Source organism: Colius striatus, chromosome 3 (assembly GCF_028858725.1).
Source record: "Colius striatus isolate bColStr4 chromosome 3, bColStr4.1.hap1, whole genome shotgun sequence".
In the NCBI taxonomy this organism is placed as follows: domain Eukaryota; kingdom Metazoa; phylum Chordata; class Aves; order Coliiformes; family Coliidae; genus Colius; species Colius striatus.
The window spans coordinates 19,907,475-19,931,263 of record NC_084761.1 but is presented as its reverse complement, the minus strand read 5'-3'; the positions used below and the strand labels follow the sequence as shown (position 1 = coordinate 19,931,263).

The 23,789-nt window shown below is 38.5% G+C and overlaps 1 protein-coding gene across 3 annotated transcripts in view; it reads left to right on the top strand.

Moving 5' to 3' along the window:
* The window catches only part of MTHFD2L (methylenetetrahydrofolate dehydrogenase (NADP+ dependent) 2 like), a 46,316-nt gene that overhangs the window by 11,872 nt on the left and 10,655 nt on the right, over nucleotides 1-23,789 (top strand). For all 3 annotated transcript variants that reach the window (XM_061992431.1, XM_061992429.1, XM_061992430.1), the window contains exons 4-7: nucleotides 3,802-3,954; nucleotides 4,700-4,807; nucleotides 10,064-10,156; nucleotides 15,968-16,093. In XM_061992431.1, coding sequence (XP_061848415.1) covers nucleotides 3,802-3,954; nucleotides 4,700-4,807; nucleotides 10,064-10,156; nucleotides 15,968-16,093 — 480 coding nt within the window. The remainder of the gene's footprint in view (nucleotides 1-3,801; nucleotides 3,955-4,699; nucleotides 4,808-10,063; nucleotides 10,157-15,967; nucleotides 16,094-23,789) is intronic.

Below are 23,789 nucleotides of genomic sequence, written 5' to 3'. Positions count from 1 at the left end.
AAGTGTGTTGCAAAGGAAACAGACTCATACAGTGGGCTGCCAGTCCACTGTTGTTTTCCGCAGAAATGGGAGGTGTCTTTTGTCACTTGTCTTACTTATATTTGGGTTCTAGGTAAAACCATTGAGTACTGCTTGCAGAAATGCTTTTTTTTTTTTTTTGTGAAACATAGTACATTTAAACCTGTTCAACATTTGAAAAGAAAAAAACTCTGCAGATAATTCCAGGTGTGTCAATTCAAATGACAGCTAGTACGGATGCTGGTACACTTCAACGTTTAATCCTGAAAGTAATTGTTGAACATTCCTCTCAAAAGCTATGGTACATCTATCACAGTAACTACATGAAAACTAATTAGCCTTCCTCTAACCTGTAAATCTTGCTAGTTTGTGGTCTGGCTGTTGCCTGCCTGCCTGCCTTAGTAAAAAACTTACAGTAATTTAATCAAAATCAGAACTTTTTCAGTATTGCATTGTCTGGTTAGTAAAATAGCAACATTTAGAGACATGGTTTAGTGATGAGCTTGGCAGTGTTAGGTTAGTGGTTGGACTTGATCTTAAAGGTCTTTTCCAACCAAAATGATTCCATGATTCTATGAAGTATGAAAGTTATCGTGAACTGAAAATGTTCAGGGAGTTCTCTCCATTTATTTTCTTCCAAAAGAACTTCAGAAATGGGAGAATAGAAAGCTAAGTTAGATCCTTTTCCAAAATTCTTCTGATTTACATTGTAATGGATGGAGACAAAGCCTAGAAGTTGTGAAAACTTGATCACGGAGGCTACGTATTCTAGAGATGAGGTTGATGTGTGAGGATTTGGGGTTTTTTGCACTAAACCACATGCAGGTGTGGCTTTTGATTAACATTGGGATAAAAATAGAAGCAGAAAATAGCTTTGTGCTCTTTCACTTTTGGGATCTGGTGCAACTTAACTTTGAGGATTGTCATCTTTGCCTGAGGAAAATTTCCTTTCTGTGCACCTTTTGAGTGCATTACCTCTGATGTGGTATGGTTTTGTGGAGAGTTTCCTGCATCTTTTCTTAATTGCCTGGAAGATGGCTATGAAATGTTAGATATTTATTTGAGATAGAGTGTGAAAAAAATCAAAATTTTCATAGTTGAAAGGACCAAAGAAGTATGAGCCAAATGAGCACAAACATGGTATGCCTCTACTGTGAAAGACTGTGCCATCCTAAGCATGGAACTGACTGTTAAAATTGTAACAGTGTGCCAGTATAGCTTCTCAAAATAATTTCCAGGGAGCTCTTTGCTGCTACTGAACAGCTCACTCGTTGTTCTGGGTCTGTTTCTTGATTCAGTATATTTTTTAATCCCTCTTGTGTTGTGTTTTCATTACCCTTCCCTTTTGAAAGACAGGGGGGTTTTTTTATATTAACATTAGAGGCACACGTTGTTTATTTTGTAGATAAATATCTCTGTGTGCATGTCAGTAGCTAGGCAAGTGATGCCCAGCATTGTCTTGCATGTTTGGTTAACATGTGAAAGGGTGAGTGCAGAGTGGAACTTGGCATGGTGAGTTAGCTTGGAAGGACAGGGAGTAAGTTTGTATGAATATCAGTTGAGAGGAGGCTAAATATGTTCTTCGAAACTGACATTAACATACTTAAATTATTTTGATTCTTTCTAAACAAATGAGGCTGTCTGCAGTCAAGTGGAAACAAACCATGAAATTAAAACTGCTCATTAAATAAAGTAGTAACTGTCTCTACAGTTTGAATTGAGTATGTTTCTTTGGGAATGGCCTACTCAAGATAGGGTTTTAGAAGTGTTTCTGATGAGGAAGGGATGGTGTCTACATCATCTCTTCTCAGGCTCATGTCAGCCTACTTGTCAGCCATGCAGCTGCACAGCAGCATTTCTTCCTAGGACTGTGTGCCCTTTTCTGAAGTTCTGAAAATCAGCTTGAAGTGGAAAAAAAAAGAAAATAGCCCACATAAAGCATGATTTCTTTTGCTGTTATCTGTCTATCTACTGCTGGGAAGCTGAAGACAGCCAGAAATGAGATGTTTGTCAGAGCAGTGTTCTGGCACATCCCCGGTACAAGGAAAAGCATGGCTGCCAGGTTTTTGTTTGATGAACAACTCACTTGCCTAAGGTTAACAAGCTTTCTTTTGCAAAAACTGGTTTATAGGTTACTCCATTTAATTTTTTTTTCAATTCCCTGAGTTGATATAAAAACAAGGCAGTGGTTGCCTTCAATCCTTCAATCCTTCAGTGGTTTAGGCTATTTTGTCTTCCGAGAGACTCTTTCGTCAATGTACCTAACACCTTAATTTCCACAGACCTTTCTCATTAGGATTAAAAAGGAAACTTCCTCTCATCAGAAAATGGAGAATTAAATTGTAAATTGTAACAGTGTGATTTAACTCTGGTTTGTTTGGGTTTTTTTACTGGAAATATTTTAATGAGAGATTACCGTATTTTAAATTTTATACAGGCATGATATCTTTTAATTAGCTATCTCTTTTTAATGCAAAAATGTAAAACATTTAAGTAGAGCTAGTTGACTACTAGCTCTACTTAAAGTAAATTCAAGCATCCTATATATGTCTATAATTTTTTTTTATCATGAATGTCTGAATTCTGTAATCAATGCTCATTTCCCTTTATTTGGCTTTTTAGTTATACTCCCTAATTTGGAGATTGGGATATACTGTGTCACAGTCACAGAGTTCTTTTAGGGATTTAGCCTAGAATGGGCATTATATCTTTATACTATCAGTGTAATCCTGGAAGCACTTTGGGACATCATTAAATACTGAATCAATAGACTAAAATGTCCCTGTCCATGGCAGAAGGCTGGAACTAGATGACTCTTAAAGGTCCCTTCCAACTCCAACTATTCAATGATTCTAAAATTGTGTCTGAAGTACCACTAGGTAAATCCATGTGTTAAACAAAGGCTGCTTTTGTCTCAGTATAGGGATATTTTGTACAGCTGTTTCTCTGGAAGGTCTATATGCATGCAGACTTTATACTTGGGTTTGTAACTTTGCGGAGGGAGGACCAGACTGGCTAAGGTGTATTTTTTTGCATAATCAGTACCAATGTTTATGCAGTATAAGCTTTAAGCAGTTGCATACCTTTCCTGTATCAATTGTGCATAAGAATAAATGTCCATTACAAATAGATAAGAGTAATAAATTATGTATGAGTGTTGTCATTTAAACCATACTTAGTATGTCAAGCTTATCAATATGAAACCATTTTCTGATGAAGTGGGATATGTTTTGGTCATACTGATCAGCAACTTGCTAAAAACAGTTGTATTATAAAATGGAAAATGATATCCGGGTCTGCAAAGTTACTTCAGCTTAGGGTTTCCATACATTTGTTTAAGATTTAGGTCATATATCCTCTGTGAAATTTAAGACAGGTAACATGCACAATAACTTTTCTCCAGTGAGGATGGGAGTTTTTTTGAGTCACTTGATAATTGGTTCTTCCTGAATACAGAAGTGACTTCAAAGTATCTTTCTGAAACATGTATTTTTCATAGCTCCTAAGTCATCATTCTCAGATGAGTGTTTGCCTCTCAAATTTTGACTGAATTTGTTGCATTAGCAGTGTTGCAAATAGAATCCTTTAATTTTCAGTAAATAACTTTGAAAGGTGATGTTGAAACTGCTGCCTTTAGAGGGGGAGTGTAGTTTATTCATAATGAGTAATAGTATTTACCCTAGCTAGACCAAATTTATGCATTTCTCTGCCTAATGATTCTGATAGTATTGATGACACCTGACAAATGAAAGAGCTGCAATTTGAAAGCAGTGTGTTTCCTAGATCACATAGATGAACGAACAGTTTGTAATGCTATTGCTCCCGAGAAGGATGTGGATGGATTTCATATTATGAATATTGGACGTCTGTGTCTTGATCAGCCTTCTATAATACCTGCCACTGCTGCTGCTGTGTGGGAAATTATCAAAAGGACAGGTAAGAAACTGAACTTTGTTGAAACTCTTTTTATCTCGGAAGATAAATGAAGGATAAAGTCAGGTGTGAGTTAAAAGGTGTAGGTTATCTAAATGTATTGGGCTGATTGAAGAACAAACATTTAGAAGATTTATCTAAATAATAAGGAGGGGCCAAAGAGATGAGATCTTTCACCAGTAGTATAACTATTAATTAAGTGTAGACAGTAGTCCGCCTAGAATACTTGGTGAAACATGTTGGTAACTTATTTTATGCATTTTATAGTGTTGCAAGGAATGTCCTGTGATATTGCTGACCCCCTGATTATTTATCAAATAGAATATTTGAATGCCTAAGTTCATGTGGGGGAAAGGGAAGAAACGAGAGCAAAAATGGGAACACTTAATTCAGTACTAGAAAGGGAAAAGGATGCTTATATATTCAATAGTTGTCATTATATAGTATACACGTTATTGGTAGATACAAGAGCTTCCATTACCCTTTGTGGTCAGGTAAGAGAAATGAAGTCTCTCCAAATTCAGATAACCTGAATAAGTTGCCAGTTGTATTTTTCCAAGGTGAATGCTAAAAGCTGTTTTGTGGCTTCATCCCTCAAGTTCAGCCTTGTGCATTTTCAAGCCTTGCTAAATTCAGCAGTCCACAACAGCAAACAATTCTGTCTTGAGGACTGAGAGGAAGGGTTTAGGTATATCAAAAGAGTGACTTTTTTTTTTTTTTTTCTTTTTCATCCATTTTTTCCCATAAGGAATCCAAACATTTGGGAAAAATGTTGTTGTAGCTGGAAGATCGAAGAATGTTGGCATGCCTATTTCAATGCTTTTACATACTGATGGAGAGCATGAAAGGCCTGGAGGCAAGTCCGTGAATGTTGTTTTAATGTTTCTATTTGTGAAATCATTACAGTAAAACTGACCAGAGAACTCAGATAAAAAGAGAAAGTTTTATCTCTTGTACAGTATTTGCATCCAGAGCAACAAGATAAATACACTAATATATTTCCTGACATATTCTCAGGAGGGCAGTTTCTGGACTCAGCTTTTCTGGTGCTATGTCATCGTTTTGTCCTCCATTTGAAACAGCTACTGTTTAAGCACGTGTAGCACCACATGTTGAGGATAATACGTGAAGGTGGCCTTAAAGAGCTACAGAGGTTTATGTGATGTTTATACAAAGTAATGTAGCTATATGCCCTTTTCTCATATTTATGTAATAATAGTAATTTTATTTTTTTGTGCACATGCACGTGCACCCATATGTATTTATCAAAAAAATACATGATATGATTCTTGTGTTGGGCTGTGTTAATTAGATGGTGACTATGAAAATATTCAGATGACCAACAAAGTAACTTTTCAATGTAAGCTCTGTGATAGTATATGTTGGCCTGAGGGATTTTTCTGCAGTGCGGTTTACATCCCCCTGGAAATTGGGGGTTGTAAATGGAAATATTTTTAAGTGATTCTAATTACAGAAGCATGCATGTATTGCTGTAATTGTACTGCAGAAAGAAAAACAAATATAAATGAAATAGAATACTGTCCTTTTGCAACTTCATTTTGATGTTAGAAATTGCCATGGTGGTGTGCAGAAATGAAGTAAACATGAATGTTTAATCCAAGACATATTTAATAGGAGTAGAGTGAAATCTGTTATTAATATAATAAAACACTAAAAGCCTCTTACTAATCATAGAGTTGGTTTTTCCATTCAGCCTCTGTGGGAAAGTTGCTATTTGAACCTTCTCTCAGTGTTTGAATTGTAATTACCATCAGTGCATCGTTCTGGTCTCATCCTCATTCCCAAGAAAATTAGTAGCATTTTAGCCATTTGCTACAAATATTGGGTTATATGTATTACTAGCGGTGCAGTTTGGTGTTTACAATAGACTTTATCCAACACGGAGTTAAGTTACAAATTACTTCCATGATTCTCAGTTGGAAATGTGGAGACAAAGGGACCCATGATTCTTTCAGCAGCAGGTTACAAACCCCATAGAACTTGCATGGATGTTTTTTAGCTGTAACTCAATGCTGGTTTGTAGCTTTCAGCTTTTCACTTACTTGGACTGTGGCTCAGTCTTGTTCACTTACATCTTGGATTTGTAGTTCTTATTTGACTGCTGGTAGTATGACTAGGTGGGAGGAGGCGTTAGTCCATTAGTTTGTTGGTCTGTGAATAAACTTTGTTGTGCTTCACAGTCGTCTGCCTATGTTCTGTTCTGATTCCTGACGTATTACACGTTACACAGGACTTTGGCAGCCCTTGTTTACTGGCATTGTCATTGATGCTATGTACAGCAAGTCTTCTGTGTAGGCACGGAGAAATATTCAGACGTTCCATTACTGACAATGACACTGAGATCTAAACATAGAAGGAGTTGAGTCATTTACGTTACCTTTGCTTTTTCTAAAGAAATGGCTTTATTTTTAAGGTATTTTTTCTTGTTTTCCAAACTGTAAAGTGGTAGTATACAGCACAAAGCAGCTGGCAATGAGGAAACAAGGGAACATTTGTACTTCTTTCATATTAAGTTAGCATTATGTACTTATACACATGGTGATAAATACTTTTGTAGTTGAAGTAGTCCAGTATAGTTTTCATTCATGACTCTTATCAGGCTGGCCTTGAAGATCTGGTTGGTCTTCTGAAGTTAGCCGCCTTCTCTGCTCCTGCTCTGAGCAGCAAAAGGCCAGCCTGGAGAGCATCTGGAAGGGAAGGCAGGCCAGACAGCGGTTTCAGCTCTACCTCAGTGTCAGAATTTCTGGATGTATCATGACAGAGAGGAAACTGAAGGCAGTTGAGATAAAACAAGATAGACCATGAAAGAGAATGCGTAACACTAAAGTCTAATGAGATAAAGGAGATGGAACTAAAGGAACGATTGGAAATATTGTTTCAACCTGTTTTATCAGTGGCTAACACTAGGATGAAATTTGTGTGTTATGCTCAGAGACATGTTAGAATACAAGCTGAGGTATCTTTAGCAAGTGTGTGAAGTTTCTAGATGAAGTGTGTTTTACAGTTGAAAATTACATGTCAGAATTATTAATCTAATTTTTTTTACCAAACAAAGGCAGGCTTTCTTCTTAAGCATACATTTAGAACAATTTTAACCTGTTAATGCAAGTAAAGTGGAAGCTTTTTTATTGCTTCTATTTTTTATTCAGGGAGGTGGGGACAAGACCAGACCAGTGGTTAAGTGCTGAAAAACAACTGTCTTAGGTTATCAGTCAGGATAGGGTTTTTTCAGCAGCTAGGCTGATTTGATGACATAATTTTTATTGAGAAGTGATACAAGGTGTGTGTGTGTGTGATACTATTTTTTCCCCTTTTTTTGTTGTAGGTTTTAGTTGTTGGGTTTTAACAACTGAATTGCTGAGGTCAGTCTTCATGTGATGCTTTGTGTGTAGAAACCATAACGTCCTGCAGGTGGCAATATGTGATCAGATAGGAAAGTGACCCGGAGCCTTACAAAACAGACTGTGGTTTGGGTAGGCAGGACAAGACACTATCTATTTTATAAGCTAGTACATTGACTCAGCGGTATCATGTGGAATCTTAACTACAAAATATATTCCTCTTCTTTCAGCAGAAGTAGCAGTATAAAAATAGTTGTTTATTTTCTGTTTTGCCATGATCACAAATAACTGGAAATCCTACCCTTTCTGAGGTGTCTGTAAGCTTCTGGACTGCTATTCTGAAGGTAGGGGTGCTTTTTTGTGCTTTTTTTGTTTCGTTTTTTTTTTCTCCTTTCCTTTTTGGTAGTGAGAGCAATTACTTGGTTTCAGGAGCTGACTACAGACACATTCCTCACTAAAATCATCATGGGAAAATAACACTAATTTTATTTCTCAGAAGGTGTGAATACTTGTAACTTCAGATTCTATCAGTTTTCTCAGTCTCTCTGCTGAGTACAGGATAAGAGGTCAAAAGAATCTCAGTATGTACATATTTTTGTAAGCAATTATTGTAATTTTGGACAAGGCATCCTCCTTTTGCTCAAAATACATATCAAAAGACTCTTCTATTTTATTCAAGCCTTTCTTTTCAGAATCCGTTGATAAGTCTATTTGCATTTTTGTTTGAAGAATGGCCCATCAGGGAGTATGTAACTTTTAGTGTGATTCATAGAGTGTGAGCCAAGAAAAGGAAAATGTGTCACATCAAAGAATAGGCATGGTTCTTTTGCAGGGGGTGAAGTGATTTGTTATTATCATGTTTGGAGAGTGAGGCTTCCAGAGAAGAAAAATTCCAACCATCTCTTCCACCTTTGTGCAGCTCACACAAAAGAGTATGTGCATGGCCTACATAAGACCAAATTAGCACCTGAAAGACATGATGATTTAGATAGCAAAATGAGAAGAATCAATGAGTAATAGTTCAGACCTGTTCCAATTGTTTTGTCTGTATGAGTTATTTCATGATCCTGAAGGTATACAAGGAAGAAAGCTGAAGGAATCTTTACTATAGGCTTTATGTACTAGCGAGGTGTTGCTATCACAAGAAGGGTTACTGCAGAGATGTTTTTAAGACAATTAGCTGTCGAGTCTCTCAATACATTTAAATTCAGGGGAAGTTATAGAAAGTTAGTGAGAGACTTCTAACTTCTGACAATTCCTCTTATTTCATGGAATTACACATCTATACTTTTCTGTTCTCATTATCTACAAATGTCTTGACCTGTTTCTCTTTGAGGAGACAATATGAACTATAGAGAGTGAAGGAGAGGAGGGATTAAAGACAAAGGGGAAGAGCAGGGAAGTCAGAGCACAGACAGGTTGAAGATGAGATATTAGAGGAAGACAGTTAATGAAATGAGAGACACAGATTAGATCAATTGGACGCATTCCAGAGGAAGCAGATGTGGTGGTAATGTCTGAGATGGCAAAATCTTTTGGTTTAATGGTTAATAATGTGGCTTAGAAGTCTATGATGCTTCTGTTTGCGACAGATTCCAACACTTTCTACTTTGGTGTGAAGTAAAGGTTCATCTAATTTTGTTTTGTTGGGAGAGATAAGATATGGTCAAATACCTGCAAAAATTAGAGAACCTTTTTGTCTAGTCTTCTCCATTCCTGTTGTTGCACTTGAGCTACATAAAATGACAACTTGGAATGCTTTGAGTGTGTGGAAAAGTATATGTAGGATATAGTGATTCCTTAAGTGGTTATGGTGATAACCATGAATTCACCATTGGATCCATGATACTACTGTTGATTGTTCTCTGCGTATATTTTCAAGAATGCCTCTCTTTTATGAAATCTGGTAGCATTCTAGTCAAGAGAGGGATTTTGTTGTCTGACCCGTACTTGCAGTTATTAGTCAGCAGGGTTCCTAAGCAAAGGTTCTTGTCTCAGAAGTGTTCTTTTTGTCATAGCTACTAGACTCAATTCCACATGCAATCAGGCCCTACAAAGAGAAGAGTCTGAATTGTTGACCGGATTATCAGATGTTAATTCTTGAGAGTGGGAATATTGGTGAGAAATGGTGCCACTTCACTGAACTTGAATTATGAATTATTGCTTTAGCAGTCAAAATCTATCAAAACAGGACCAAAGACTAAAGTTTAACTTGAGGGAAACACTGTTATGAAGTTAAGTCACAGGTACTGGGAAGACTGTGGTTTTCCGTCTGTCTGTGCAACAGAATGTGAAGGGGAGGGAGCATCTAGGGAGCATCAGGACAATTTGGTTATGAACAACACTGAGGACAGAGATCTAAATGTGGTGATCTTGCACTTGAAGCTTTAGTTTGTGACAAACCGCTGAGTCTTGTGGCACAAATTGTACTTAATAAGGTAGATGCTGAATACCATGCTGGGTTTGCTCTAATTCCACTAATGTAATGAAGCCAATGAAGGAATTAAGTCCACAGTGTATAAAATAATTCATCCTGTGAGAACTTTTAAGAATAGATGTTTTTCCTATGTGTGAACAGGAGGTGTTGTGAGCATTTTTTCTTATACTGGCATAAACAAGGCATCCCAAAACAAATTGGTTGACCATCTGTGCTATTGTTAATGTACCAAACTAAGTCATTTGCACCTGAAAGTAAATGCTATATGGGTATTTTATAAGTGACAACTAATTGATAACCTCTTATATTTCAGGTGATGCTACAGTGACCATTACTCACAGATACACACCAAAAGAGCAGCTCAAGATCCATACACAACTTGCTGACATTGTAATAGTAGCTGCAGGTAATACTAGTTGTTAATACTCCAATTTCAAAGTTTAAAACCTAAAAAGTAGACATTGGTGTTTGTGTTGGTGGCTTTACCGACTATTTCACGTTTCACTAAATAATTAGTGCTCGCGCTGAGAGTGTTGCAGTTAGGAGGATTCCTTGTAAGAAAGGCAAGTGATTTGACTCTTTGTTCTTGCCCTTCACATTCGCAGACTCATAAACTATTTCTCATCACATGTGACACCTTTCCCTTAGGGAGACTTTGGAGTGAACTCAAGATTGGGAACCAGTCAGTGCATAGTTTATACAGGTATAATTATGTAAATTAAAACATTCTCTGTGCAGAGCAAAAATCACGAGTCATTTAAATTTTGACAGGAGGGTTTCTTTAAATCAGCTGGAGGCTGCTTGCATGAAACAATGATATCCTTCCCTTGCTGTCAGAATTAAGAGCAATCTTGCCAAATTAACTTACAGCTTTGGTAACAGATGTTATAAAATAAATGTTGGTTTGGGGTTTTTTACAATTATCTTTTAAAGAGGAAGAGATTGATGATTGCCTAGAGAAAGGCGTATCAGTATCTATATTCTTAAAGCAATGTAGAATTAAATGTTTGCAGTTTGACTAGCCTAGAACAAAGAAACATGCGGAACTCGGCTTCTGAGCAACCTCTCCTTTTCGTCTACGGGAATTATTAATAGAAATCCAAGTTAATTTTAAAAAAACAAATCCAAACAATCCGACTTATTAAAAACCTCAATAAAATTTTGCGTCCTCCCCCAGCTCAGGGTATTGTCCTTCTGTCATGCTGTTTTGGAGGAATGCAAGAGGATTGTGCCTCTCCTATTTTCTCCTGACATACTTTCTCTTCACCATTCTCAAGACGAAAGTCTTGCTTACATATTTTCTAGATGAAGACAGATAGGTACCTGTCTAAGGTTCACACTTCCTGTTGAAGTGAGATGTCCTTTGCTTCAGGGCTTAGCTGCACTACCTCTTTCTCATGCCAGGTCAGGAACAAGAAACAGCTCAGTTGTCCCATGTGTGATTACTCAACTGAGTCTCATGAGAATTCACACACTGTGAATGAAAGATAATAATGTGTATGCTAACTAGAAATAAACTATTAACTTTTCATCCAATTTCCCTGCTTCCAATGTAATCATCACTTCTGATTTTTTATGCTGAACGTGAGTTGTCATCAGTTATGCTTGTAGTTAAATAGTTCAGTAACAATTCAGCCTTGTTTGGTTTTCATATTCTTTTTCTTGTGTCATTTGTAACAGGAGCATGATACAACACTCATTACACAACGTGAGACATACTTGGAATGATGAAAAAAACCTAGGGCTAGATTGTGCAAACAGTATGCAGTCCTGCCCCAGTGGATGCTCTGGGGAAGATTACACTTTAGAAAGGTGGAATCCCTCCAAGGTTCCTCTTGTTACTTGAGAACTGTGCACATTGTACCTTTGGGATCACACATTCCCAGGAAACATGTAACCTGTTCAGTGAGTGTTGCAAAAAACGTAACTTCTACCCTGACAGGTAGAAACAGCTGCTGTCATTTACACTGTGCAAGATGTGCAAATAGCAAGCAGCTTTTTGTGTGTGTCTGCATATAAGATTCCTATTCTCATTCTCCCCTTCCCTTGTAGTACTTTTAGAAGAGCTATCTGCATCCTGTCTGGTGGCTTGTTGCAATGAGTCTGTTCATTCTGATGTGGTACTCTATCTCTGAGTAGTTCATGGCTTTCATAACGCTTCAAATCATGTGCTTCTGTTTTTACCCTTTAGTTTGAGAATACCCACCTTTGCATGTTGTCTCTCATTCACCTCCAGCCTTGGGACCCCAGTTTTTCTGCTTGCTTTGACTGTAACTATTAATACAGTTTATTCCTTCCGTTTTGTTCCCTCCCAACTCCTTGCATCATAAGTTCCAACAATGCTGCTCTTGTCCAGCCTACTCCTCCCTGAAATGTGTTTCTCTGCTTCCAGGTGGAGCCTCCTAAACTCCTTCCATACCACGCAGCTTTTGCGTTTCTAGCCAAAGCATGTTTCCTCCTAAGGACACCTGCCACTTCACATCCCACTTGCCCTTCCTGCCTTTGCCTGCTATCCCTGCCTATACAGATATTCCATGGGATCTTCTGGTTTTGGCATTGACACAGATTCATAGTAGAGGAATAAGTGCAGCCCTCCCTGTGGTGCTCATATAACCACCATAGTACTTCCAGGGCAGTAGACAGTCTTTGACTAGTCACCTTGCTGCTTCTACTGTCTGGGCTTTCCAGTCTACCTTGAGAGAGGACTCATCTGCCTGCTAGTTTTCTAGAGATGCTAAAGAGGAGAAGGAGCAATGGTGCCAAATGTCAGATTAAATTCTTGTGAGACTACTTGCACTGTCCCTGAGGACATGATCTGTGTTCCTCTTGTATCAGACCTGTTGATTTGTCAGACCCTTTTATTTACGTAGTGTCTGGTTAGCTTTCTCAGGAGTTGACTATTTTACAGTCCTTGTACCTAATCTGGGATTAGGTAAGACTTTGTTTCTCTTTTTTTTAAAACATGATTCATCATTTTCTACAAAAATTACCAAGGAAGATTTTCTCACAGTCTTCAGTCAGTGCATTTTAGGAATAGCTGCTCTAATGCTTATCTCTTCCTTCTTGGCATGTGAAGTAGGCTTGAGTAAATAGATCTGCTCATTTGGTTTGGGGGTTAGTTTATTTGTTGCCATTAAGTATTTGGCCTATTATCAAACCATTTTACAAAGGGTGTAACTGTGCAGCTTCCGTTAATATGCTTCCATCCCTATCACACACAGATCATTTACCCCCATAAGGCTGAGGCATTATCCAATTACCAGCCAGCTTGCGACTGATTTCATAAGACTCTGATGAAGTAGACACAGCCAGATGTTATCAAATGGCATTGGAAAGAATTTGAGGTCTTGGCTTGCTTAACATGAAAAGCAGAGTTTCAAGCTTGTGTCCTATGGGGGAGTGAGAAATGGAGAGCAAAGAAGGTTCTTGTACTGCGTATATCTAAAAGACAAACTGGCAGTGACCCAGCACTTTATGGAAGCCAAAGCCCTATTATACCAGTACTTGCCACCAATAACACTACAGTCTCAAACAATATGGATTTGCTTTTCTTTCTTTTTTTCTTCTCTGCACCTGAGAGAAAACTGCTTTGGTGGGGAGAGGGAAATACTCTGTTACTGGGATGAATATTTTTCACACAAAATAGAACTGACAGAATTGCTCAAGAAGCAAAGTTAATTCCAATCTTAAAGTTGGTAATTTCCTGTCACTCAAAGTTGGAAGTTTCATGGTAGGAAATGAGCTTAGGAGATCATTAAAAGTGAATACAGAAGAAAGATTGCTGCTGCTGCAGTCAAGGTATGATAAGTTAATGCAAATGGTGTTTAAGGACTTGATATTCTTGGCTCTCCAATGACATACGATGGCTTTAGTCTCGAATACTGCTTTAACTTGACATTTCAGGTTATGTTTCATTGACTGTGACTGTCCAGGCATAAACTTTCAGATATCTGGTCACACATGCTACTTTTGGAAAGCAGTGCTAATACCTTTGTTTTAAGATGGTCTTTCGTGTAATTAAAATTGCTTTCTGCAAAGAGAGATCCTGATGAACTATTGTTGAAAAGGAGGTTTTTTCTGCACATCAAGTGGAGCTACTGGCATGCCATACACAACTTGCCTCTAGCTGCAGCACACTGGGGAGGCTAGATGAGATTAATCACCTGAAATTGTATGTTGCTGTACTACTTGAAGTATGAAATCTCACGTGGCAGTGTTCTTTACAAAGTGGAAGATATATACCTTCCAGGACTACTGCCTTAGAAAATGGTGTTTTGCCACCCCCTTCAGTAGGACCCAGGTCAGATGTTGTGTGTAATTCATTTGTCATTTTTATACTTAAGATGTTTCAGTACCTAAATAACTGTTTTGGTGTCTCTTGCTATGTGTATAGATAGCATAACTATTCTGACAGGAAACATATAGCTATTGGCTTAGATCTTTCTTTGGAACCTGAAGTGATGTTTTAGGCTTCTGGATCGTGATGGTTGAACATTTTTGGGATGAGTATCAAGATGCTTTACATAAAATGTGCTGAGAAATAGCACACATATGAAAGAGCTAAGGTGGCTTGTTGCAGCGTTCTGTTTTAGCTGGAGTTCCTTAATAGCAAAAAAATTGTACCCCAGGACGCTACAGACATGTAGCCCACACAGAGATGCTGAAGGTTTGTAGTACAGAGACCAGATCCTCTTTGCTCAAGCGTGGAGGTCTCCCAATTTACTATACATAGCAGGACATGGCATTTTGTAGAAGCTCCTTTGTGAAAGGTCAATGTCACACACTGGGGTTTCTGGTAACACAGTTGCAATAGCTTATTAGCCAAGTGTGTTTCTTGAACCAGAAACAATCCCATACAAAATTTTTGTTTGGGGTTGTGGGGTTTTTCTTTCCTGTAGTAGAAACTAAAATAGAAAAGTCTCATCTTTCCAAGATTCAGTTTCCATCTGCCATCCTCCACCCTTGAACAAATTTTGGTAGGTGTGTTTGCCAAGTGTCAATGGCTTCATTATCTAAGGAGTACAGGAGACAGTGTTGTCTTCTGTGCATTGGTGACACTTGAATGTAGGAGGTTTTCCCGGTTCCATTGTGCTATGTGTACGTGGAAATGATAGAAAAGCAGGGCAAGAACGGTCTTTTGAAAGTTCATCTAGGCCATACTAGTGCACCAAAACTTATATTTTGTACATGGTAGTTCAGTCTGTTTCTATTGAGATGACATTTTCTCTCCTCAGACTACTTGCTTCAATGTTCCTCTGTTCTTGTGGTTACAAAGTTCTAGACAGCACAGCAAGAGAAACAAACTTAAGTCTATTATTTTGTGTAATTCATCATGGACATGGGGAAAAAAAGCATAGTTTGTCCTCTTTTGCCCAAAATTTTTAACATCCTTGAAAGCTGTCATGAGATTTAAGAGGTTAATTCTTTGTAAAGTTTCCTCATGATCCTCATTGTTCTCGGTGTTTTATAGAGATGTGAACAGGCAGATCCAAGAAGTCTAGCACTCACAGCAGGAATATGGTATCACAGCTGATGTCGTGTGTTGATGATATTAGGACTTCTATGGGTGTCTTGCAGTAGCAAGACTGAGATTGTGTTCCATTGATCTAACCCCAAAAACCTTTTCTGAAAAATTACTGCCTAAACAGTTTTTGGCAGTCTCACTTTTCATGTAGTTCATGTTCATTTTTAAAAAAAATGCTTACAATGTCATATAGCTCAGGAGTGAAGTGTGTGAGAAATCTGAGAAGCCAAGAGTAACACAAATCCAACACCGGTATTAAAAAAAGCAAAGATTGGAGAAAACGCTGTGGATGTAACATACGTTACTTGCTTCAGCAGATGACAGCACTCCTGTATCAGCAGGCCTCTGACAATACTAATAGTTTCTTGTGGCTCCCAGAGCATCCTTATTGTCCAGCTATTGTTTGGAAATGCTCTGAAAGGGACTTATTGCCACAAACCAGCAAGTACTTATTTCATTGAGATCACGTTGACTATGTTTGCGGCCGCGAGTTTAGCTGAAATTAGTCAAAAATGAACAAATATCACCTTTTCTTCTCATAATTACAGACTGAGGTATCAAGAAAATAATCAAGCGAAATAATTAATTTCTTGTGCCTACATACACGTGCGTGCACACTCCTTGATATAATTTGGAACTGATGACCTAAGACTACCTGACCTATCTTAATCAACTATATCTTGATGATTCCAGGTATCCCAAAGTTGATTACAACTGATATGGTCAAAGAAGGTGCAGCTGTGATTGACGTGGGCATCAACCATATCTGTGATCCTCTTACAGGAAAGACTAAATTAGTTGGGGATGTGGACTTTGAAGGTGAGTGCAAGAGTCTTCATCCCAACCTGTTGGATAAATTTATTGAAATTTGTGAGATTCATTCATGATAAATACTTGGAATAGTCAGTGTCTCAAATGAGATGACACTTGCAGGATTTTTTTCCTAATTTGTTTAATTAAGTAAGAAAACAACCTATATGTTTGTATATCTGTGTGTAAGAAATGACATGTTTTTTAAAGAGAAAGCGTTAAGCTGAATTACACGTACCAGCAACCTTTAAGAGATGCAGATGAGCTTTTTCAGCAGTGTGGTGGCAGAGATCCTTGTCTCCAGGTCTTCATAATACTTTGTACATTGAGTGTTTCAAGAGTAAGCAATAAAAACAATTTCTTCTCTTTCACAAGTATAGGATCTCCTATAGCACTATCTGATAGCAAATATTATCATGTCACAGCTTCTGAAACCTCTGTTTACAGTGTCATTCTACACTTGTGTGTGAAAATATTAATTTCTGCTTTAGAAGTATCCTTTATTGTACAATTCAATGTGGGTTTATCTTAAGCAGTAAAAAATTCTCAGTCCAGACAAGCCTAACAGATAAAAATTGGTGTTACAATATTGATCGTTTTATGTTTAATGTATTGCAGAGCGAGTTCACAATGTAACTTGATTAAATATCTCTGCTCTGGAGGAGCTCTAGACTGGAATAGCAGGATTGTTGCAGTTGAAAATTAAAGCTTATTGGCAGAGTTGAGTGTGGGAAGCTTAGACAGCATTTACCCACATTATTAATGGTTCTCAACAGTTCCTTATTTTGATAAGTATGAAAATCACCCACAAGTTTTTTTTTCACGGTTATTAACATCCTGGCTGGCATAATGTCTCAAAGCTTAATTATATTCAAAATGTTTCTCGCCAGCTGTATCTATTTGTAATTACATCACTCCCTTAGTTCCTGCTTCTTTTACTCATCATACGTGATTCCTGCCTGCTAAAGTCAATGAAATTACTCGCACGAGTGTAGCTAAGCAATTGTCTGGGCATGCATTTTGGAATGAATAACTGTATGTGTACAGTAGAGCTCCAGTAGGAAAATAGTTTGAGTACAGTTTGAAATATTTTCTCTCTTATTCTGCTTGTACTATCACAAGTAAAAGGTTATATTTTCTATTTTCAGAACTGAACTTAAGTACAGAGAATTTTCAGGATTTTATGTTTGCTTTAGCAGGTATGGGAGGCGAAAAAATATAACTTGAGAAACATGCAATTGTATCCTTTTTGTTTGGTGGGTTTTTTTCACACGTGAGACCTTCTGAATGTAATATAGGTGTAGATTCAATGGCAAGGCCATGATTCAGAGTTTCAGCAATGCACTGTATATGTCTCGTCATGTCTGCTGTGGGTAGTTCTCAGGATTTTACCTGGGGGGAGGGAAGATCCAAAAAAAGAGGGAGGAACTTCTACTTGGATTATGCCACTACAGTTGCAAGTAGCATTTCACTGTGCATTGCCAAAGGGAAATTGTTGTTGGTTCATTGGTATCGGTGAAAGTTTCACTAAATCTCTAACAACAACAACAAAAAAAAATCCATCCCAATGTATACAGCTCTAAATACTAAAAAGTGAATCACTGACAACTGTTTGATTTAGCAGTTGGGAGATGGAACAAGCTAATGTATTCATGTAGCAAATCATTTTACCTCTTTATTCAATCACTTGACTGAATTTCTATTTAAGTGCAAGTAAAAGGGATTTTTGCAGGTTAAGGCCAGGGACATAAATGGCTGGCATAACATACAGCACCTCTTTATCATCACGCAGCCCACTAATGTCTCCTGGCTCATCATCTACTTCTTTAAGTAGAAAAATGCAGCCCTGGGATGAGCAGAGATTTAACTGCGCAATCAGAGGTTCAGTTTGAGTTGTAAGAAATAGATGGAAGTGGCTTTACTTGACCAGGTAATCCATCTGAAAATCTCCCGTGCTAGAAATTAAATGTATTAGTGGGTGGAAACTGTTTTGATTCGGTTGTCATATCCTAGCAATGCTTGGATGCCATTCTCTAATCTCTAGGAAGTAAGTTAGACACTAAAGTTTATTTTTATCTCTTTAACAACAGAAGGATGCCATTGCAATTTCTTTTTTGAATGTTATTTGTTATTAAATTCAGTGTAAGAAATGTGTGGAGGAAAAAAAAACCTTCCACAGGCCAAGAGAGTTTGATAGCTGCTGAAAAAAATGAGCGTTGAAGTTTTGAAATCTGTTCTCAAATCTGTGCGCGTTTGAGTCATGTCTGCTTCTGCTGCAGGCAAGAGTTGCACGCAGCCACCTGCAGCCAGAGACCTTGCCCTTGGCAACACTTCCCACAGTGGGCAGAGGACTGACCACTGGTATATGCATGGTGTACGTGCACGCACTCTAGAGCCGAGGAACGCTTTGGCCGTCCTTTCAACTCCAGTAGATGAGGAGGAGCAACAAGATTGTTTCGCGTACTTAAAAAAATTTAACATTATCAGACTCGTGCATCTTACTGTTACAGCTGCTATCATGATTGGCTTGACAGCGATGGCATTGGGGTACCCCTGTGCTTGTCAGGCTTAACACACAAAAATCCCAGGCTGTATTACAGAACATCTTTACGTGGTATTTGTGATTTCCCCCATTCTCACATATATGCTCTTTACTTTCACACTGCGAACTGTGTCCACATCAAAAAAGGGAATTTTTTTTTTTGGTCCAGAATAGTTCACTGTGCAGTTCCCAGCTATCTGAAAGAACAAGGCAGGAAAATACAATGTGTGTGAAAGCCACCTGCAAAGCACCAAGGTACCTAGCCTGATAGTACTAAGTTATCTTAAACTGCACATGCATCTCTCCATATTGTAAGCAGCACAGCCTCTTCAATGTACTTCTACTTATGTTAAGAATTCGCCAAAAAAAATGATCCGGGGAGGGGGCATTTTCTAACTTCTGGGAGCCATGAGAAGAAGGGGGAAGTGACAGGGAGGAGGCAAAGTAGTGGCATCTTTAGATTATTGTCAGTGCCATTGTAGCTACTTTGGGACAGCAAGTTTCAGCCTTTGAAAGGGAAACATGTTTCTGTGAACAGGGTAATGCATGTGTGGGTGTACTTGGCCCTGCTTTATAGCGCTTTTGTGGCCGCAGCAATAATGCTAAGGGAGGAGAAGGGCTACAGGGACCAGGAACATGAAATAAAGCAACAAGTTACATGGAGCATTTAACTGGAATGGCTTTTTTGGGTGGAGCACCGTTTCCAGGAGTGACTGGTAGAGCAGGGTAGTAACACATCAGTGTGGTAGCTAACCTTTGGAACTGGCACTGGAAATGCTCATGAAACCAAAGTATACAGAACTTGAGCAGGATTTGCTTTAAATGCTACCTGTGTTTCTTTATGATTGCTCCCATATCTTTGACAAGCAGATGGTAATACTGGGGTTTGAGTCTTTATTGGTTGCCTATATAGAAAATAAATACTTATGCAAGACCTTCATAGGTGATATAGTCATGGTATCAGTGGAGAGGTTCATAAATGAGAATTGTTCTCCTGACTCGTCTGTTTTGCACAGCCTAGGCAATGTAAAAGACATTCTGGAAAATAGGTGCCACTAGGAGCAGGGAGGGGTTCCCAAGTAGCAGAAAAGAGTGCCTCAGTGGATGATAAATAGGATGAAGGGTAATGGGCATCTATTATAAATGTCCTGTGAATGAACTGTAGATAGCAAATGCAGAGAAATCAGGGAAGTGGCACGTTTAATACTATTTAGGTAGAGAATGGACCGGATTCACATATTGCTTGTGGATAGACTAAGTGTACCAAACAGAAAAGAAAAAGTGAACACCAGGGAAATGCATCCTGTCCTCATCAGCTACAGGACTAATGACTACAAAGAAATTGAGGAAGTTGACAAGTTTCTTGAAACTTGTTCATGTAGTTTAAGAGATTTACCACAATAATCTTCTAATCCAATTTCTTGACGGAAATGTTGGTCCTGCAGTTGAATCTTAGCCACAGTTTGCAGGAATCCCAGGCTTTGTGACAGCAGTTGCTTCTGACGGTTGTTTGGTGCCGCTCTGTGTTCATTGTGTTACCTTCCAGGCTGTAAGCTTTTTTTTAGATTATTGAATCCTTTCCAAATTATCCCTCTGTGCAGCTTTTCTAAACAGTGGTCGTGAAAACAGAAGGTGGGTGTTCCAGGTGCTTTTGCTTTTGTTTGTTGATTTCTCAGTCGATTTTGAAGACCTGGCATCCATTTTGCAATGAATAAAAGTCAAGACTGTGTGATCTTGTCACTACATTGCTGCTCTGTAAAAATCAGGGGAAATTGCTTGTTCTTATGCTCCACTAGTGCAAGAAATAACTAAGAACGTTAGCATTAGGCTGTGATAGCCAGAAAGCCAGACTGATAGATTGCGAACTGGTGGGAGTAGGCTGCTGGATGTCCAAGTCTAGGTACTCCTCTGCAGAAGAGTGTGTTGTACAGGGGCCTAAGCAAGTAATCCTTGATATCTGCCACTGCTTATTATCCCAGGGATACAGCAATATTCCATCTCCCTGTCTGTGCTAATTAGCTGAATGCAATTCAGCTGCTGTGCATAAATTTACACTGGATTTTTCTGCTCAGGATGCCTCTAATGCTTGGTTTTTAGAGGTACTGGAGGAGGAAAGGTGCATGCAGCTTTAGAATTACAGTACTGGGCCACAATTCCTTGGTTTTCCTTTATATTGCTGCTAAAATAGTTGCAATAAGGGAAAAAGGCATAACATCAGAAGAAACTATGAGAAATGGGGTAGATGTTTGCTGGTTGGTATTTCACAGTGCAATGAGAAGAACCCCAGAATGTTTAGACCAGAACATGGGATATTTGTTGTGATTGCTGAGCACGTGATTTGCAGTTGTGCGGTGCTGCAAGGATGCAGTGATCCAGAGTAGCTTTACAGGGAGTAATGAAGCTGTGTGGAAACAGTGCTTAGGCAGGAATTACTCTGCATCACTTAACAGAGATGCACAAGACCCAGAACTGCCTTCAGGCCGAGACTTGCCCTTGGTTTGTGTGATTAACCCTAGTAGGTGTCTGATGTCCTTAGCTTTAAAGGAACCTAGGAATGAAGGGCTGTTTCCAAAGCAGTGGATCCTGTTTTTCAAGGAAACAATCTACATTTCATTTCTTCTGAAGAATCAAAGGAAGATTTTAAGGTTCTACAGAAGCTGCAAAATAGCAGCTCCTCCCCCATAGGCACCTAATTTGCATACCAACATTTTCTAGGTTGGCAGAGAAGTGCCTGGGAGAACAGCAAGCATCTCGAGAAAGCAGAGGTAAAGCTAGGGACAAAGTTGCACTATTTCTGAGAAGCAAAAGCAAGGCCTTCTGAAGGAGCCGATGATGCGGCACCTCACTTGCCAACATGAGATCGGTCATGCAGAAGTGCTGTGTTGGAACTGTGCTTTGGCTTACCACATGTCACAGGGAAAGAAAAGCCTACTGGGTTTTTCAGAGACAAGTTCTTTTTCCCCCTTTTATCGTTGGCGTTCATCTTGGAAAACTGCATTTGCCGTGTCTGTATTTACCCTCACGCATGGAAACTCACCAGATGGTAGTTTCCCCCAACGCAGACACCTGTCATGCATTTAAAAACTCTGGATCAACTTTTGCGAATAAGCTCTCTGGGTGGTTTTATGCTAACTGATAAAAAATATGTCTTCTGCCACACTGACCCACGGGGATTTCCGTAAGGGTAGAGTGTGGGTAGAGAAATTCCCCAGCAGCTCATGAAAGCAACGTACCATGTGCTGACTGCCGAGTTCCTTACCAACACTAGCGGCAATGAATGTTGTACATGATGTTTTAGAGTGCTTTCTTTAGGTAAGGAATGGTTTGATTGTGGATTGTACCTCTTTGTAAGTAAGACAGAAGTAGTTTGAATAATACCACAAAAGGAGGTATGTAACATTGCCGTGGAAACAAGCTTATTTCAATTTAAAATGCCTAAAATATCTTCGGTGTTAATTACTGTGTTTACTTCAGATGTGGGTACATTTCAATAATTATTACATTAATCTGGGGATTCATAGTAACTATATTAACCATAAACACTGATCTTGTAGTAGGTAGTTCTAAATAGTGTAACTATTAAAAAGACAAATTATTTGTGTTTGAGAATATTAAGAATAACTGGCACAGGAGATCTTAATTCATCTGTTACAATATACATGTGAAAAAATAAACCCAATTTGCAGTTTTCTTACCCTTCTGAAAGTTTTAACAGTATATCTGGTGGTACCTGTCAGCTAATTAAAACCCTCCCAGTTGTAATTGCCATTTGTCCTCAATGAGGCTTAATCTTCTGTTCTTCAGTTCAGTGAGATATTCACTACTAAGTTCTGCAGATGCTCATGTTAGGATCCTGCCTTGGGTTTTTAATTTATTTAACCCCCTTTAAGATCAAATGAATATTCTCTCCAAAAAAACCTAAACAATATCCAGGTTTTCAAATTCTCTTGTAGCATTACTTTCTGTGAAATCTTGTTATTCTCAATGATAAAGCACCATATACATTCACAATTAATACACTTAAAGCAGAAGCAAGTTATCTTGTTTGTTCCAAATTCAAGGTGCCTAGCTTTCCATCCATCAATCCTTTCTCATAGCCAGGTATAGATTCTACTCTGTAGTAACTGCAGCGGAAACATACATGCTTGTGTCAGAATTATGCTTGCTCAGTTTTCTCCTGTGGATGTGCATGTACCTTTTTAAAAACAATGCTTTTTAAAGTGGGGTGTGAGTTTCCACAAAATTATTTCTAAGCAAGCAAAAAAACCCTCAAATAAACAAACAAAAACCCTCTCACGGTGGCACTTGAGAAAAAAACTCTGTAGTAATCAGGTTAGTAATATGCCATTCGGACTAACCATTATTAGCAAATAACTGCTCATTACAGTTTGTCATGCAATGAATTCCCAGCCAGTTGCATATAATTCCTTTGCAACTAACCTGCAATTCTAGTTGATTGCATTTTGTAGATAAGCATATCAAGTCAGGATTTATTGCTACATTTTATCTTAATTCCTGGTACAAATAAGTTAACTTGACAGGTGTTAAATTAAACGCTTAAAAAATCTAAGCCATATGTATTTACCTCAACAGAAGCATTCAAGGTGTATACTGAGATTGGAATAGTCTGACATGGTTTGTGGCTGGAGCTAATTCAGCTATAAGACCTTCTTTTCTGTTTGGGACTTGGGGAAAATCTGTTCCTCTGGATCCTAGTTGAATATAGGCACCCTAGTAACACCAGATTTAAAAAAAAAAAACAAACAAACTCTGCTCTGGAGGAGCCGAGTGTTTGTGGCTGAAGTTGCAATGAGGATCTGGCCACCAGAATCTTTTTTTTTCCTTCAAGACAACTTGATTTTGTTCTTCCGTATTGCAAAGCAGAAAACCAAATCAATGGGGAAACTGTCATTTCTCCCTCAGTGGGTTTAAGTTCCCTTTTTGTGATTGTACAATGTCGTTGTTAGAAGATGCAACCCAGAGTGGAGGAAAGAGGCAGAATAGGTAATTTAACTGCTGCTGGTGCTCTGCTGTCAATTTTGATAGCTCAAGCAGATTTCTGTTCCACATGCTGCTCCTCAGGAATCCACACAGTTTGGAGGGGTCATCTCACTACCTACAGAATGCGATCCCCAGCTTCCATAGCTCTCCTGGGTGTTGAAG